Genomic DNA, 17,476 nt, shown 5'->3' with positions numbered 1-17,476 from the left:
TGTAAAATATTACATTGTAACAAGGATTGTGTCAGTGCCAGAAGGTGTAACATGCTGGTTCAGTAACAGTGAGTTTTTGTTCAGGGGCCGGGTGCACGTGTCCACATTTGGAAAGTCGATGCTGGATACACCATGGTACGAATGGCCTAATTTTACCTTCTAAATCCATATCAGTTTCTCAGACCATGTTTTAAGTTCGATTTCTGCGTATTACCCCACTTTTTGTGAGATCTTGAAACTATGTACGGTTGTGGGTGTTTCCTTGTGTTTGCCTACTCGAGCAGTACGGTAAGCCGGATGCAGATACAAGCACCTTGCTTGGTGGTTGTTGGGGGAATCTAATATCTCTAGCGTTCAATGCAAGCTAGGAGTGTTTGCAGTTGCACCGCTGGGGCAGCCGTCTGTTACATCACACGTTTCCACTCAGAATGTAAACATGAGGGGCTCGAACTAAAATATCACTTTCGGGGTGTGATTGGCTGAATGTAGGTATCGAACAAGTATGGTATTGTCATTCGCTGTACAGCAAAGTAAAGCGAAGCAGAAAACAGGTGCCGCTACAACTCGCATCTGTTATCGTAACCATTTGCTAAAATAATTGTGGCTATCTGCATTTTGCCTTTAGTTCTGTTTTACTCTGTTGCGTTTTATGTACATGCTATGACTTCTTACTAGGTTAACCATTTCTGTCCCCCTCTTTCTGTGTGACTTTATTTTTGGCATATCTTTACCCGGCAGTAATGAATCGACCAATTTATGAGGAGTTGTTGTTGCTCGAGTACACCCAGTCATGCTGCTTCGCGCATAAGTTTCCAAGTGAACTTAGTGCGTTGTCAGTTTGGATAAAGAGTTCTAAATGGGTTGGTTCAGATTGCGTTGGATATGCCAATGTCTTATGACAGAGCCTTTTCTGTTTTTGAAGGCACGCTTTGTTCCTTGAAAAGGAACTGCACATTTCCAGCACCAGAGTTAAAATATTCATGGCATATCACTTAAGAACTATTTGATACAATTTTCGCGATTTAGCAGTGCTATGAAACATGTATATCGTTTTTTTCAAAAAGACTTTTATTTGCCCCTCCCTTGTAGTTTTCCTTATTAGATGCACTTTTTGTGTTTGTAAAAGAATGATAACAACAAATGGTTGATATTTCGTCCAAAGAGGGTCTGTTTACTGTCTTTTCTTTCATAAATGTTTCTCTCTCGGAGGCAGATCACATTTAGCACCAAACCAAAACTTGTGCTCATTCACAAGGTAAACACTGCTTCTTTATAAAAACAAAAAATATATAACACAATGTCGCTGACAGTACACCATATCTTTAGTGCTCACGTTTCCCATTCATCACTTTTAGATCTGTTTGAAACCAGAGCTGTCAGGCAGACCCGTTGCTGGCTACTTACATACAAGAAGCTTTGGGCCCCTCACATTCAACCATTGGCTTTCTTTCACAGGGCTGTTTCAACCATTGGTGTGAGATTTGGTCTATTATGTCTTGGCTGAGCCCAGTATCATACTTATCTCCTATCAAATGCTGTTATCTGTTTGGCTGAATTCTTTTACGTCCGCTTGAGTGCTTGAAGGCAACTGCATTGTAGGAGAGTAGGTTCTGCTTCCTATGGTCACCCCCACTTTATGCTGTGATTCTCTGGTTTTTCGACTTTAGTGTGGCTGTGGGCCTGCTAATCAGACCCACAGCCCAGCTGTTCTCTCTCTAAATTGATACCATGTACTTTAGGTACATACCAGATTGGGTATTGGGTCAACTTTGTGAGCCCCTGTATAGTGTACCATAGGTACCCAGGGCATAGGTGTACCCAAGGCCTACCATGGGCTGCAGCATGTATTATGCCACCCCTGGCTGGCCATCTAAACTGACACCACAGGCTGATCACTCAGCTTGGGTAAGGTGGTGTAATCACCTCTTACTTAGATATAGTATATCTATATCTACTTTATATATAGACACATAGTAACCTATAAGTCACTCCTATGGCAGGCCTTAACAATCCTGGAGGCAGAGTGCTTGGTTTTATGTGAGAGGGTGCCCTAGCATGAGCTGAGCCCCTCTGCAGCTTTCTGAACCATTTCTTTGTAGCTGTTCTATGATATAGCCCCACCATATACTCTTAAGGCATTATAATCCTTGCAGTTAATGCTAACATTGGTTTGCGTTTATCAAAACATGTTGTGTAAGGTGTCAAACACTTTGGAATACTACCTCTCGCCAGTCCTGGCGGCGGGGGTAGCATTCCACCCTTCTAGAGGGAGAAGACATGTAGTTACTGCTTTACCCGGTTAAAGTTAAACAGAGCCTCAGCATCCCAAAATGGATGCTGCTACCACAGACACGAGTCTTACCTCCTGCAGCTGGACGAAACTCTAGCAAGAGAGGCCTGGACAATAGGTTTCCTGTCGAGGGAGGTGCTAGCACCTCCCCAGACAGCCTGTAGTGTATTGGGGCAGGGTGGGTTGCATGGAAAGATGCTTTTCCAGACACTGCCTGGGGCACACAAGGTGCTCCATGTGTATCCCGGTTCAAACCAGTTGCTGGGGCACTCCAGCCCCGCTCTGGCGCGAAACTGGACAAAGGGAAAGTGGTGTAACCACCCCCTTCCCAGGTCCACCCATAGGAGGGACCTAGCAGGTAATCCAGCCCCTAAAATCAGTATAAAGATAGGAGCTGTGTCCCCAGGACTTTAGATTATCCTGGAACGAAACTCTGATACGAAACTCTTGGACCTTCGACATTCTATTTCGACTAGAAGACTGAAGACATCTCCCTTGTGGTCATGGAGTGACCACCCTGTGGAAACAGGCACCACCAGTAACTTGCCGGTTTGCTTTGTCGACGCTCCTGCCGGAACCCGAAGACTCAGCGACACAGGAACTGGACTTCCAGACTTCCCTGACTCCGAACCACCTCTACAGCAAAACTGAGACCCGTGGCAAACACGAGAGACGTCGGACCAGACACCCTGGACTTCCTGCATTTTGCTAACTGCATCGATTCCTGAGGTAACTCGCAGTGGTGCATTGGGGTACGAGAAGCCCCAGACCCGAGCGCCATTTGCACTGAAGCTCAGCCCTCCACACTCTATGAGTGCCGCGTGGGGTTTGCTCCTGTATTTTAGCTTGACGCGTCTTCCCGGTTGCTAGCCTGCTGGCTAGTTAGCCCTCAGAAGACTTCTTTTAAAATTTATACCACTGGCCTGGTTGCTCCAGGCTTGCTCCAGCTTCCCTGGAACGGAGAAGCTCCCCAGACCTTGCTGGTCTGACTCGAAGCCAACTTCACTTCCTGCGTGAATTGCGTTTTCCAAGACTTGTTGGGTCCAATCCTGATACCGACACCGCAGTCAACTAGATCCTTTGTGGGACAGCTCGAATCCAGCTCCTGGTCGTTGTTGACACCTCCTGGTCCTCGTGGCTGCAGAGACAAGCTTCACCTGTTTACCTGAAATCAACTCGACATCGCCTGGTTCCTTCCTGGTCACTGGCTAGTGACCCAGACTCTGTCCCCTCTGCTTTCAGGTTCTTCAGTTCCTCGATCCACGTGGATACTTTTTGTCTGGTCGCCTGCAGCACTTCTTTGCAGATCTCTATTGAAACGATCGACGAAACCTGACATCAAAAGGCACCTATGCACCCGGCTTCCCTGGGTGAGGAAACACGAGTACTCCGGTGCTCCCGTGGGTATTGACTCTCGAAGTTTCCTACTTTAAATTGGTTTGGTTGTAGTCCATCCGGAGGTGCCCTAAATCTTTAACTTTTATGTTCCCATTAAGAGTCAATGGTAACTCGCGACTGTGTTTAGACACTGCACGCGTCTCCCATGGGTCTCCTACTTCCTAACCTTTGGTCCTCTAGTGTAGCCCCAGCGATTCTCTAGGCATATTCACTATTTCTGAAGTGGTCCTTATACCACTTACTTAGTATATGGTTTGTGAGGGCATAACTGTATTTGTGCAACTTATAGTATGCTAATTGAGTAACTTGTGATGTACTTCGATCTCTGACCTCATAAAGAGTGCAGAGGGGTTGTGTTAGAAATAAATACATATATATTTGATATATACCTTGTGTGGTGTCCTTTCATTTGGTATTCAAGGGATTATAATTGGCAAAACAAACAGCTTCACATGCTCTTTGGAGTTTAGCCTAAGACTGCTGGTCCATGCTATCACTACGATAGCTTGTCTATAAGGGTGACTTTACAACCACCATCAATAAGGTTCGTTTAGACTGGGGGAAGGGTCCCACTAGAATAGTGGACATCATATGCCAGGCTAACTTCTCACATGCATGAGGGACTACTTCACAACTGTAGCATTTTCTGTCCGCTCCTGCTAACTGCCTCCCATATGTCTTGCTTTAATGTGTTAACTTTATAAACATTAGCACGTTAAATAAAGACCTGATCACTTTACCAATGCTTGTTCCATTTGTACAGGTGAGTTTATGGAAATGGCACGGGTAAGCCCAGTCCCTGGGTCCCCTATGTAACTGGGGCTCAAGCAGCACACCTCATTGGTGACATTCAGCAATACAGAAGTACGCCTGCGGCATAGGCGTTGGAAGAAATGTTGGGGGGGGGAGGTGCTGCTGCAGAACCCCACAAAATAACCATGCTGCAGTTCAGAAGATGAATGAGCAATAAAGTTGCCTTTACATTTTGTTTTTCATTGCTCAATAATCTTACTCCGTCCAGCAGAGCTGGGTGACGTTTGCTCAAAGAAAGGCTTACCAACTATGAGCCTGCCTATAGCCATGCAGTTAACTGTGCACATAGTAGGTGCAGACAAGAGGAAGTCAAATTGGCACATATGCTGAACTGTTGCAGCTGACAATGAGATTGTTGAGATTTTATAAGACTTCTCATATTATCTTAACCTGTAGCACCACCCTCCAATTTGAAGGGCAACCTCCCCAGGTATCGCCCATCCTATAACTACAAACTCTACAGCAAGTGTGCTGCAGTTTGGTGTAGTCCTTGAGTAGTATCTACCCCTCACTTTATATTTATCATAGTTTATCTCTCTAGCATTCTTACTACATGGAATTCTTATGAGATCCAGTTATGTCCAGTTAACTGCTGCAGTCTCTCACATTATTCAGATTGTTTTTATGGGAGGGTTCATGAGTAAACTAACAGGTAAGGTTGTGTCTGGGCTAAATAGCAGGATATCTTGAAGGGCACTGCTTCTATGACGTGTATATTGTTTGAATACCTTTTGGTGCAGCTTCATTTAATTCAGTTTAATTCAATATACTTGTTTGTAATGAATGCACAACTCTGTGTCTCAAAGTCAGTCCATTTTCATTAGTGCAAAAGTATCTTCCTACCAGGCTAGTTGTTTTTACAGAATTTCATAAAACAAGAGTTTTGTGTGTTGACCACATCGATGGATTTCAAGTCAAAGTCTTCCTCATGGTGGATAACAATCTGTAGCTGGAAGGAGAAGTGAGCCTGATCTCGGCTTTGCAGGTAGGGGCGGGGTTTGTTCTCATTTCTCCCTTCAGCTACACCATGATAACAAGCATTGACATAGCCAATAGGTCTCGCCTTTGGGACCTTATATTAATCATGCAACACTTGATGTTGTTCCACCAAGGATATTGTGCTGGATAACTAAACACTTATAAGGTCCAAAAGGCAAGACCTATTGGCTATGCCAATGCTTGTTTATATTTGTTGGGGCGAATGCTAGCAATTGTACGGCACCGACTTGGTCCTCCTCTTCGGCACTGCTCTTCTAAGGATGGTAAAATGGCATGGGGACATGCTTAACATACTTAACATAAAATTGTAGGTGGGATGACCATGAGTAAAGGGGATGTTTTTACCATTTAGTTTCTCAGTGACATCATAGACAACTTGAGCTTCACTCTTGGTATTTATGTGATATCACTCAGAACTCCTCCGTGAAAATTACCCCCTAATTCACAATTGTCATCTATTAATCTATATGTGTGAGATGCCATCAATAATGCCATCTGTTATATTATTAGTGATGATGTCCATGATGTTAATTGTGATTATATGTGATTTTATCAATGGTTCAGTTTCAATGTTATCTGTAATGTCAAACGTGAGAGAATTAGCAGTACATTAGAGCAGTTACACTTGCCATAAATGTCAAGTTTTAGGAATGTTTACGTTTTGCTTCATGACTTTAATATCACCTTACCCAATGTTTTTCTCATGGATTATAAACGTTGTAAACTGTTATGTAAAAAAAACAGTAATATCTGAATGTTACTGTTTAAAGGCACTACTTTATCTCTGCAATTAAGATTAAATAAGAGAATGAATCTCAGGAATGTAATGTGAAACAAACATGTTTAAGAGGCAACGTCAGTACGCTGCATCCAAGATACTCATGTTGAACGTGTGCTAAAGTTGCTTCTGTGGACGTTAATACATCTACTGTATGTTCTGTTAACAGGAGGAGCCTATTACCTCCCTGGGAAATGAGCTGCTTCTTTACCCCTGTGATCAACGGGAAGACAGATGCGATTACAGTGAACTTTTTGCCTGAAAATGTGCGATAAAGTGAAGAGACTCCAATTTGCCTTCATGCGGGAACAAATACAAATCTTACTGAATGTGTAATGCGTTGTTATTTGCCCACGTTTTGACTACTGTTTAAATCTATTACAATTTCTGAGGCATTTACTATGAAAGTGCATGTCACAAAGCAGGGAATTTGTAAATGACTGCATATGTGAATAAACAACCGAACATTGACAGATAATATCACTGCTCTAAATAATAGATGCAGAAACAAATCATTTTGAAAACTCTGATTTGGTGCATGGGAAAGATGCAGAGCTCAAGTCTTATGACCTCAGTGATTCCGCTGTGGAAAGTGGGACCATTTAGTTTGACTATGTCTCCAGAAAACTTCCCCAGGACCAGTGACGATGGAAATCCTTGTTACTTTTGTAAGTGCAGAAATCAACTTAATTTAGTCAGTTCAACACATAACTTACAAAGTAGACCTCAACTCCGTGCTATATACTTTTTCTGGCAAATTCATCTTTGCCACCTTATTTTGATCAAAAGAGTTATTTCATCATCATCAAACAAATCTCAAATGCAATTTCAAATTGTAGTCAATAGTGACAGTTGTAAGTAGTTTTGAAGGGTTTATTTTCTAATTAAAAGTTTAGTTATTTCTGATTCTTTATTTATTATTTAGAGCAGATCATTTTAAAATAATGCACTCTGTGCATTACATGAAGGAAAGAATCCCAATTCGAAGAATGGTGATAAAATAGTGTCATTCAGAACCCATGGAGAGTTCAAAAGTGAAAGGCAAGTGTGAGAATAGAGCATAAAGCTAAAAATCAAGAATTAATAATTGCAGAATTTCCCATAAAGAGAAATTAAGCATAGAACAAATAAGCCTTGGCAAAAGTCAAGTAAAGCATAAAGCTTGGGTCTGAATATTAAGTCAAAAGGGCTCAGCCTATCTCCTCTCTCCTGTCTCTGCTCTCCTGACCCTTCTCCATCCTGCTCTTCTGCTGCTTCCCTGCTCTGCTAAACTGCTCTACAATACTAGGAACACACCTTTTGAAAAGGACAGCTTAATAATGTTGTAAGACATGTTGCTTGTTCTCTCTTCTTCAGCCAATAACAATTTGTGTGACATTTCCAGTTTCTGGGAACTCTTTCATAGTGCTTGGAATCTAGGACAATTGCTGTAAAAGGCTCTTTTCCTTTACAATTGCCCATCAGCAGGGAACCTATAGACATATAAAAGCAGAACTGAAAAACACTTTGTATGCTTGATGTATGCACTCTTTGGGATTAATGATCGAACCACTGGAATTTAGAAATGAGAGGCAGTTTTTGGATGGCCCAGGCTAAGATGAAACCCTCAACTTGGAACACTCTTGCAAAAGGGACTGCACATCCCACAGAGTATCAAGAGCCTGAGAGGAGGGGCTCTGCTACCATCTCTGTACTGACACACATAAATCGCTTCTCAGTCCCCCGCAGCGCGGGACAACGTGAACACTCTTGCGAAGGGGACTCCACATCCCAGATAGCATCAAGAGCCTGAGAGGAAAGGTGTTGTATCTTTAGTTCCAGTTGGTATAGCCCACGCACACACACACCCCTCCCTTCTTTTCCCCGTTGGTTCAACCCACCTGTCAACGTTCTATGCTGAACGCCTGTAAGATTATTCATGAGACAAGGGTTATGGATGTTTGCTGTTAGCACTTTGTGTCTTGTCAATAAACCTGTCAACCGATACAAGGAGTGCTTATTTATTTCACTGGCGACGATCGTTGGGAGGAGGCCAACGCGCGACATCCCCTCCAGGAGTTACCCAAAGGCAAAGGTGAATGATAACGAAATAAAGAAGCGGAGAAGTAAACATAGCCACATCAGCTAAAGGCTAACGTTAGCGGTAAGAAGGAGCGTCTGGAATTTAATCTGAATGACAGGAAGCCTGAAGGAAATGGAGTAATGGAACGTGAAGGGGAAAATAGCGGAGTAAACTCACTTGGAAAATCATAAATAAATAAAGCAGTAAGTGAGGAAGAGTGGAATCTTAGCGTTATTAAGTATTCCGAACAAGCAAACTGATGTGTGGGCAAACAGCTGACTGAAGCGGGCAAGGAGAGAGGTGGTGAGAAGTGACAGGCACTGCTATGTCAACACGAGTTGTGAGGTGAAACGCACTGTAAGTGGCATCTGGAGCACGTAGAGGAAAAGCAAAGTCTGCGTGGAAGCGGTAGACCGCGGATCGCTATAAGGATCCCAAGCAGACGAGCTACTGTGTGGAAAAGCAGTTTACTAAAGCGAGTGAGGAGATAGTGGAATCGACGGGCGCAGGCAGTGTCAATACAAGTTTCTGAGGTGGTATGCACTGTCAGCAGGTGCCGGGTCACGCTGAGGAACATTAGCAGCTGCAAAGAGGCGCGAGGGGCGGAGCGCGCCTAGCCAAGTGTGGAGAGAGGCACCCTGGGCAGTGTAGAGCAGCGAATGCAGTTTGTGGCAGACAAAGTCATCTTGGAATAAAAAAATAAAAAAGTTTTGAGAGCCTTACTCTTGTCAGGAGAAAACGAGGCCGGTGTTGAGGAAGAGCAGTGAGAGACTCTGAGGCTGCCTGACATTGCGTGTGGGAAGAAAGTAAAACAGTTTACTTCAAGCATAAGCAGATTCTACAAACAGTGACTGGCTTGTTTGTATACAAGCAGATTCAACACAGAAACATAAAGGAACATTGAGGAACTTGATGTGGAAGGAGGAAAAAAAAATAAGGTTGGAAATGCAATAGCAATGGTAATTGTTTAATTACATGTATGTAACCGTTTACATGGAAAATGTGAAAGGCAAACAGGATTAGTACTCTGTCTATGAAGTAGCTTATAGACATTGGAAACTAGAGGGATTGGTGAGATAATTCAAAGTATTAATAATTCAGTGTAGTATATTCACAGGAGGAGTATAAATATGGCGGCAGCTAGCATGAACCAGCTGCCACCTTTCCTGACAGAAGAGGGGGAACCGGCCTTACCATGGAAAGATTGGAAGAAGGGGTTTGGATCATATTTGATCGCAATTGGCGCAAGTGGGTTCTCAGCAATAAGGAGACAGAATATCCTATTGATAAATCTGGGGACGGAAGGAAGAAGGGTCTTTGATAGTTTACCAGAGTTGGAGGTGGGTGAAGTCACGGGAGAAGATAGAGATGTATATGATCAGAGCTTAAGGAAACTGGAATTACAATTTGCTGATAAAATAAATGTTGTATTGGAAAGGCATAAATTCTTTCGAAGGGTGCAAGGGAAAAACGAAAAGGTAGGGAATTACATTGCGTGTTTACGTGGAATGGCCAGCACATGTGACTTAACTGAATCTCTCATAAGAGATCAATTGGTGAGATGTACCAATAACAAGAAAATTCAGGAAAAATTGTTGGTTGGAAATCCAGACTTGAAAAATGCCATAGATATAGCGAAAAGTGTAGAACACACAGCTGAATGTGTGAAAGAGATGAATGTAAAGGAGGGGAGCAAGGTAAATGAAGTAAATGAGAGAAAAGAGGAATGTAGAGAAATGTATGCAGTAAGAAATGTTAAGAAGAAGGAGTTTTACAAAGAGCCGTTCAGAGAGAAAAGTAACACGGAAGTCAGGTTTAAGTGCTTCAGATGTGGGAGCACAGTACATTTAGCAGACAGTATTCGTTGTCTAGCAAGAACTGCGACATGCAGAAATTGTAACTGGAAGGGTCATTTTGAGAGAGTATGTAAAGAAGTACCAAGAAAAGTTGTAAATTTGGTAGGGAATGATGAAGAGTATGAGGGAAGATATGTACTAAGCATAGAAAACAAAGAGGAAAACCAAGTTAAAATGGTGAATTTTCCGAAATGTGACATAGAGCTAAATGGTGAAGTGATAGAAATTTATGCAGACTCTTGTTCACCTTTCACTTTTGTAAATCTGCAAACCTACAAAGATAGATTGGAAGGCAAAGGGACAAAATTAGAAAAACCAGATGCATGCCCAGTAGGGTACAACAGGGACCCCATTCCGTTAGAAGGGATGGTCACTATGGAAATATCTTTCAAAGGAAGAAGCACGGTGGGGAAAGTGTACGTTGCGAAATCGGGTTCAAATCTGTTGGGATGGGCTCATCAGAAAGACCTAGGAATTAAATTAGACCCCACAGCAGAGGTTCCGGTTATGCTTGTGGATAGGAATGTGTGTGGTTTAGATTTGGTGGAAGAATTCAAAGAAGTATTCACAGAGGAGATTGGATGCTTGAAGGAGTACCTTCACAAAATAAAACTTAAGGAAAGAGCCAAGCCAGTGGCTCATAAGTGCAGGAACATTCCACTACTAGCTAGGGAACCACTTAGGGAGGAACTGGACAAATTGTTAAGACAAAAAGTGATCGAACCTGCAGAGAACTCAGAGTGGGTGGCTCCCATTGTGATAACGGCCAAGGAAAATTCAGGCAAAATCAGATTGTGCATCGACCTGAGGGAACTGAATAGCAACATATGGGTAGACATATGGGTAGACATATGGGTTCCTGTCGCCCAATATAAACGACATGTTAAGTCAAGTCAAGGAGGCGGAATTTTTCACAGTGATAGACCTTTCACAAGCATATCACCAGGTAAAATTACACCCGGCAAGCAAAGCATTGACAACCTTTATCACACCTTTCGGGGCTTTTAGGTTCTGTAGAATGCCATTGGGGCTAGCCTCCGCGGCTGCGGTTTTCCAGAGGGCGATGCAAGGCATTCTGGAAGGGCAGAAACAAGTACTGTGTTTCCAAGATGATTTACTGATATATGGAAGGGATGCGGAGGATCATAACAAAGTTTTGAGAGAAGTTTTGGTGAGATTAAAAGAGGCAGGATTAACCTTGCAGAAAGCAAAATGTCAGATAGGGGTAACTTCGGTTACATACCTAGGACACGTAATCTCAAGGGATGGAATCAAACCTAAATCTGACCATGTGGAGGAAATCAGATTGGCACCTCAGCCCAGTTCAAAGGAGGAAGTGAAATCCTTCCTGGGATTGGTGGAATATTGTTCAAAGTTTATTAGGAATTTTGCAGAGATATCCTCACCTTTGAGGCTAATACTAAAAAAAGGAGCAAGGTTTGAGTGGAGTGAGGAGTGCGAAAGGGTGTTTGAAAACCTAAAGTGTTGTGTAATCAAAGCACCATTTTTGGGCCAATTGGATACAAAATGGAACACAATAATAACAACGGATGCGAGCAATAAGGGCATTGGAGCGACCCTTAGTCAGATGATAGAGGGAAAAGAAAAAAATAATTGCTTTTGCATCGAGATCTCTTACTGAGGCAGAGTCAAGGTATTCAGTGGTGGAGAAGGAAGCGTTAGCTTGTTACTGGGCAGTCAGACATTTCAGGGTGTATGTGTGGGGACTGCCGTTTACTATCCGCACCGATCACAAGCCTCTGGTAAATGCGTTCAGTGCAAAGAACGTAGAGAAGACCCCTCCAAGAATTGCGAAATGGTTCTTGGGATTGGAAGGTTTCAATTACAGGATGATATATATTCCGGGTAAGTTAAATGAGGCAGCGGAGTGCTTATCTTGCTTACCCATTAAGAATAGAGAAGGAGAGTGCGAAAATGTCAAGGAGTATGTAGTGGCAGAGATTAAGGAGGCATTAAGCAAAAAAGAATGGCAAAAGGCGGTGACGGAAGACATCGTACTGCTTAAATTGAAAGACCTTCTATCCAAGGGCTGGCCTGAGAAAAGTTCTGACCTTGGATACGAAGAGAACAGATTCTGGGAGGTTAGGCATGAATTGAACCTTCTGGAAGGGACATTGTACAGAGGTAGGAAGTTGATACCACCTGAAAATATGAGGGAGAAAATAATGAGTTTGGCTCATGAGGGCCATCTAGGATGTAGTCTAACGAAGAATAAAATCAGGATGCATTACTGGTGGCCCAGTATGGACACCATGGTAGATAGATACATCAGACAGTGCAGGAGTTGTGCAACCAGTGACAAAACAAAAAAAACTATGAAAGAGCCAATTTCTGCGGTAGAAGTACCGACCACCCCATGGAACAAATTGGCTATGGATATTGTGGGACCCTTAGATGTGAAGGGTCTGGAAGGAAGATTTATAATATCACTGGTAGACTACCATTCGAAGTGGGTAGTAATAAAGATAGTGGAGAATGTGACAACGAATACAGTGATATCCTTCTTGCAAGAAACATTCAGATCTGAAGGAGTAGGGCAAACTTTAGTAACGGACAATGGGGTCCAGTTTGTTTCGTCATTAATGAAATAATTCTTACACAGTTTAGCAATAACTCATCTACGTACTGCACTATATTGTCCCAGGGCAAATGGGATGATTGAAAGAATGAATCGCACGATAAAAGAATGTATACAGTTGAATGGTAACAGCGGGAGTAACGTGAGAAAGGCCCTGGATGAAATGATCTGGTCCTATTTAGTAACCCCTCACAGTATTACGGGGTTATCACCTTTTAAATCACTTAAAGGTAGAGAACCTGGTACCAAGATGTGTCCTATGTGGCTGAGGGGGAAAATGGGTGAGGAGAGGGATAAAGGAGAAGTGGTGGAGAGAATAAAGAAATACCAAGATGCTTACGTTGAGAAATACAATGTGGGTATAGGAAGGAAGAACAGACTATGGAAGGTAGGAGATGAGGTAAAAGTCAAACTCCCGAGGTCAGTGCACTCAGGGTGCTCAAAGTTTTCAGAGAAGAAAATAATTGCAAAAATTTGTAAGAATGTGGTAGTACTTAATGATGGACAGGCATGGAGCATGGACCGTATTGTAAAGGACACTAGTAAAGTACTGGAGGAAGAGTATTCAGACAAAGGTGAGAGAGATGACAAGGAAATAGACAATGGACCTATCAAGCCGGACCTCAGGAAGACGGAGCGGAGACCACGTTGGCAGAAGGACTATATAATGTGGTGACATGTATCTCTGTTGTTATTGCATAGGGAAGGAGATATGTTGTATCTTTAGTTCCAGTTGGTATAGCCCACACACACACACACCCCTCCCTTCTTTTCCCCGTTGGTTCAACCCACCTGTCAACGTTCTATGCTGAACGCCTGTAAGATTATTCATGAGACAAGGGTTATGGATGTTTGCTGTTAGCACTTTGTGTCTTGTCAATAAACCTGTCAACCGATACAAGTAGTGCTTATTTATTTCAAAAGGCTCTGCTACAATCTGTTTGCTGATCTTCATGAAGCACTTCCCAGTCTTCTGCAGTGTAGGACCCACACCGGCCACGCCTGGGCAAAGCCAGGGCCAAGGTCCTGTCCTTCCTGTGCCCATCAGGGCCCGAAAGAGTCTGGGCTGGGCCACTCCTTTACGTTACCCCCTAAGAAGAACTATCACATCTTTCAAAAGGGTAAGTTCACCTTGATTTACTTTTAACTCACTGTTAAGTGAATTCTAACTCTCAGGTGGCGTGTCTGTTATGGGCAAGCAAAGGCTACTGAAAATGTGGCCGGGAGAAGAAATAAAAGTTTCAAGTTAACCTCCTCACACCCAGTTGGGCTGACTCATGGCAATACGATGCTCGATGAAATTTACTCTGTAGTTGAGGAGGCTGCATATTTATTAGAGGGTGACAAAGGCAGACGCCAAAACAAGGGAAAAACAGTGAGCAGGATTGCACCTGTTTTTGGTAATAAGCCAAAAGGCAAAACCCCTAGAACCGATTTGAAGGCAGGCAGAGATACCCCTCCGCTTGGTGTGAGTAAGGAGGCCACTGCAACCATCCTTGAAATCTCAGTGCCAATAGTATGTGTGTCTGCACCTCCAGTACCTGTAGCGCTGGCAATATCATGCTTTAATAGATATTCAGCCTTACCAGACCTCCAATCAACTAATGGACTGGGAGAGACTTTGGGCCGGCTAGCAAGAGAAGGCAGAACGATGAACTAATCTGTTGTGGACTCTGGAGAGGGGATAGCTGGCAATACTGTTAATGTTGATCCAGCCCATATTAGGATTTTGGTCAAGAGTCTCCAGAACAAGATCTCTAGGTTGAGACTGCATGTACTACCACTGTCCGATGAAGTTGATAAACTAAAAGCAACATATAGCAATCCCCTTGTAAGATTTGAGAGGAGTAGTGCAATTGATTACATAGTAGCACATACTCAAGCTTAGTAGATGACCGAAATAGGCAAAAATCTACCAGGGATAAGGTAGCTCAGCATCTAGGGTAGAAATCACAGACCCTCCAACCTCCTGCTTCAATATCCCAAGTACACATACAAAAAACCACCACGCCCGTAGCGTTAGATCCCACTAGGTTGGCGGTTCAGACAAATGGAGACATGTTAAAAGATCCAGCATGGGGAGGATTGCCAATGAAGAGAAGTCTAGTGATTGAGTGAGAAATATGGGCAGTGTCTATCTGACAAATGTGCCTAAATTAACTGGTAGGGAAAGAGAGACCGAGGTGTCACTCAAAAATAAATTAACACACTTAATAAGATCGGTCTACAATTGCAGCTCACTAACCTACTCGGACATTATCCAGGCTACGAGAACCCATGACCTATTATGGACCAACTGTGATTACATTGAACTGAAACTAAGACACACTTATCTGGTCAATGGCTTAGCGGGGCTTGGCCTGCTGAAGATTGCTCCAGCTGACTCAAAGATTATGTTTAAATATAACCCCCAAGCCTAAACTCTCATGCCCCAAATTTCCATTCTGATAATTTGTGCAATAGAGAAGAATTGGGTACCATGATGGTAGATTGACATAGTCAAAATCCATCTTTTGACATCTTTGATAGGGCCTGTGGAATATTGTGCGGGAACAGGTTAAGTTCATCAGTATAAGAAGGCCCGGAGGGTGTGAACCACAGGTTACGTGCCAAGGCGATTACTGGTGACCTGCACCAGAACCTAAGCATGGAGCAAAATACTGTTAACATACTTTTGTGGTGTGGTAGACATGAAACATAAGCTCTCTTACCCAGATTGGGGTTAGTTCATAGATCAATTCGATATCTGCCTCCTACAGGAGACATGGTGTTCGGGACCAGTGAATTGGTCGGGTTATTTAAACGTTTGTATCTTTGCTTGCCACATATGGTGTGGACTCCCTTCCGGTGGCCTAACTATTTGGGTGAGATCATCATTGTCTGGTGATATATGCACCCTCGACGTGGCCTACCTTGACATTCAGGGCATCTCTTTCATGAGTAAGGCCCGGTTGCCAATGTATATGTACAGCATCTATGCTAGAGGGATTAGAGATGACAGGGAAACACCAACTATGAAACACTTTATGGTGCACTGGGGGATTTTTGACTCCCTTGACCTTATGATTATGGGTGGGGACTTTAATACAACATTTGAACCATTAGACATCTATGGTGGCTCACCCATTGAGGCTGAGGATGCTGAATGGGGTATTGTAGTTCTGAAAATTCTGGACTCGTGAATAAAACTTCATCATAGCATGACGATTTTTATATCAAAATACCGAGACTGGCTAGTACACTATGTACAAGCATTTTCGTCATTTTCCAGTAACGATTTCACCTCGAAATCGTCATTTTCATCTTGAACCCTTGGCTTCCATTTTGTGTACGGCAGCCATTTTGTGGGTTGCCCTCACATAGGCTTATAATACAGCTAAATTTGATTCCAAAGGACACGTACACCTTAATTGACTTTTCTCTGACCTGAGCAAGCTGAAACCATTGCCCCAGGCCGAACCTGTTTGGTCAGTTCCTCTCCCAGTGGCCGAATGAGATAGCATCAAGGCACAACATGCCATAAACCCTTTTCATTGCACACACACCCTGCCTAATCTTGCTCACACCTGTCCCTGCTCTTGTAATTCACTTGCTTTATGATGAGGAGGTGCCAGTTTTTATTGGGGGTACACCGATATCTGATGAAAATGTTGGGCCTTGCCGGGTAATTTATTGTGGCTGAACAAATTGGAATGTGGGCTTGTCATCATGACTCTGCTTTTTCTTTGTAGTAAAAATATGTGAATAGTCTACTGTAAATGTAAGAATGTTTGCCTGGAGCTGAATATTTTGTATAAAAAGAGAAGCCTGGCTTTGTAAGATTGAGCAGTCTCCTGAGAATATACATCCCGTGTTGTTGTACTTCTAGGACCTGTTACTTGGTTGCAGCCAATAAAATCGATCCTTGACTTCACCTAGAAGACTCTGAGTTTCTGTGGTCTAAATCAGGAAAGTACTCGAGGTCTTTGGGTGTGTACCCTGACACCACTGGGTTACCGGTTCGGTACCGGTTCTGAAAAACCCAGTACCTCAGTTGGCGCCCAACGTGGGGTGATACCAGCGGTACCGGTCCAGCCAGAGGTTCGTGAGGAGCTTTGTGTGAAAATTCTGGAGGAAGGCCAACCACTTCATCGACCCCTGCATGTCGACGTGGTCCGAAAGTCTTTGCTGCGAGGTTCCCCGCTTCCCGACGGCTACAAAGGACTGCTACCCTGGCTATCGCCCTGATTTGGACCCTTGAAGTTTGGTAGAGCGAAACGATAGACGAGTCTTCTGGTGACGTCATCGATATCTCAGTTAAGTATAAGTGGAGCGTCTCCCAGTCCTTAGTTGGTCTTAGTTTGGGTATCCCCTTGGGATCACTTTGTTTGGAACTTGCAAGTGTCAAAGCCAAAGGACTCGTGTATTCACGAGAAATATCGTAATCGATAATCCTTTGAAGTTTGAAGCTAGACTAGAGAGCGAAGATGCCTGGTCTTAGCAGACTAGGAAATTTGTTTTGTCTTGGTTGTAATAATAGGGATTCCCGATTGGAGGACTCGTGTCCGGTTCCTCCGATTGGAACTCCAACTTATGAATTGTATGTGAAACATGGAATAGGCCCCATCACATATAATGAAGTGTGGATCAAATACACCAGAAAAGATGGTGTTTTAAAATGGCCCCAATATGGTAGCTTTGA

General features: G+C 43.2%; 1 protein-coding gene across 5 annotated transcripts in view; it reads left to right on the top strand.

The window, feature by feature from the left end:
• Positions 1-8,264, top strand: part of SH2D4A (SH2 domain containing 4A) — a 764,817-nt gene extending 756,553 nt beyond the window's left edge. For all 5 annotated transcript variants that reach the window (XM_078676366.1, XM_078676363.1, XM_078676364.1 and 2 more), the window contains one exon: positions 6,448-8,264. In XM_078676366.1, coding sequence (XP_078532492.1) covers positions 6,448-6,540 — 93 coding nt within the window. In that variant the 3' untranslated portion in view covers positions 6,541-8,264. The remainder of the gene's footprint in view (positions 1-6,447) is intronic.
• Positions 8,265-17,476: the final 9,212 nt, after the last annotated feature.

This window comes from Lissotriton helveticus, chromosome 2_1, assembly GCF_964261635.1.
Source record: "Lissotriton helveticus chromosome 2_1, aLisHel1.1, whole genome shotgun sequence".
Taxonomy (NCBI): domain Eukaryota; kingdom Metazoa; phylum Chordata; class Amphibia; order Caudata; family Salamandridae; genus Lissotriton; species Lissotriton helveticus.
This window is presented reverse-complemented; position numbering and strand designations above follow the sequence as displayed.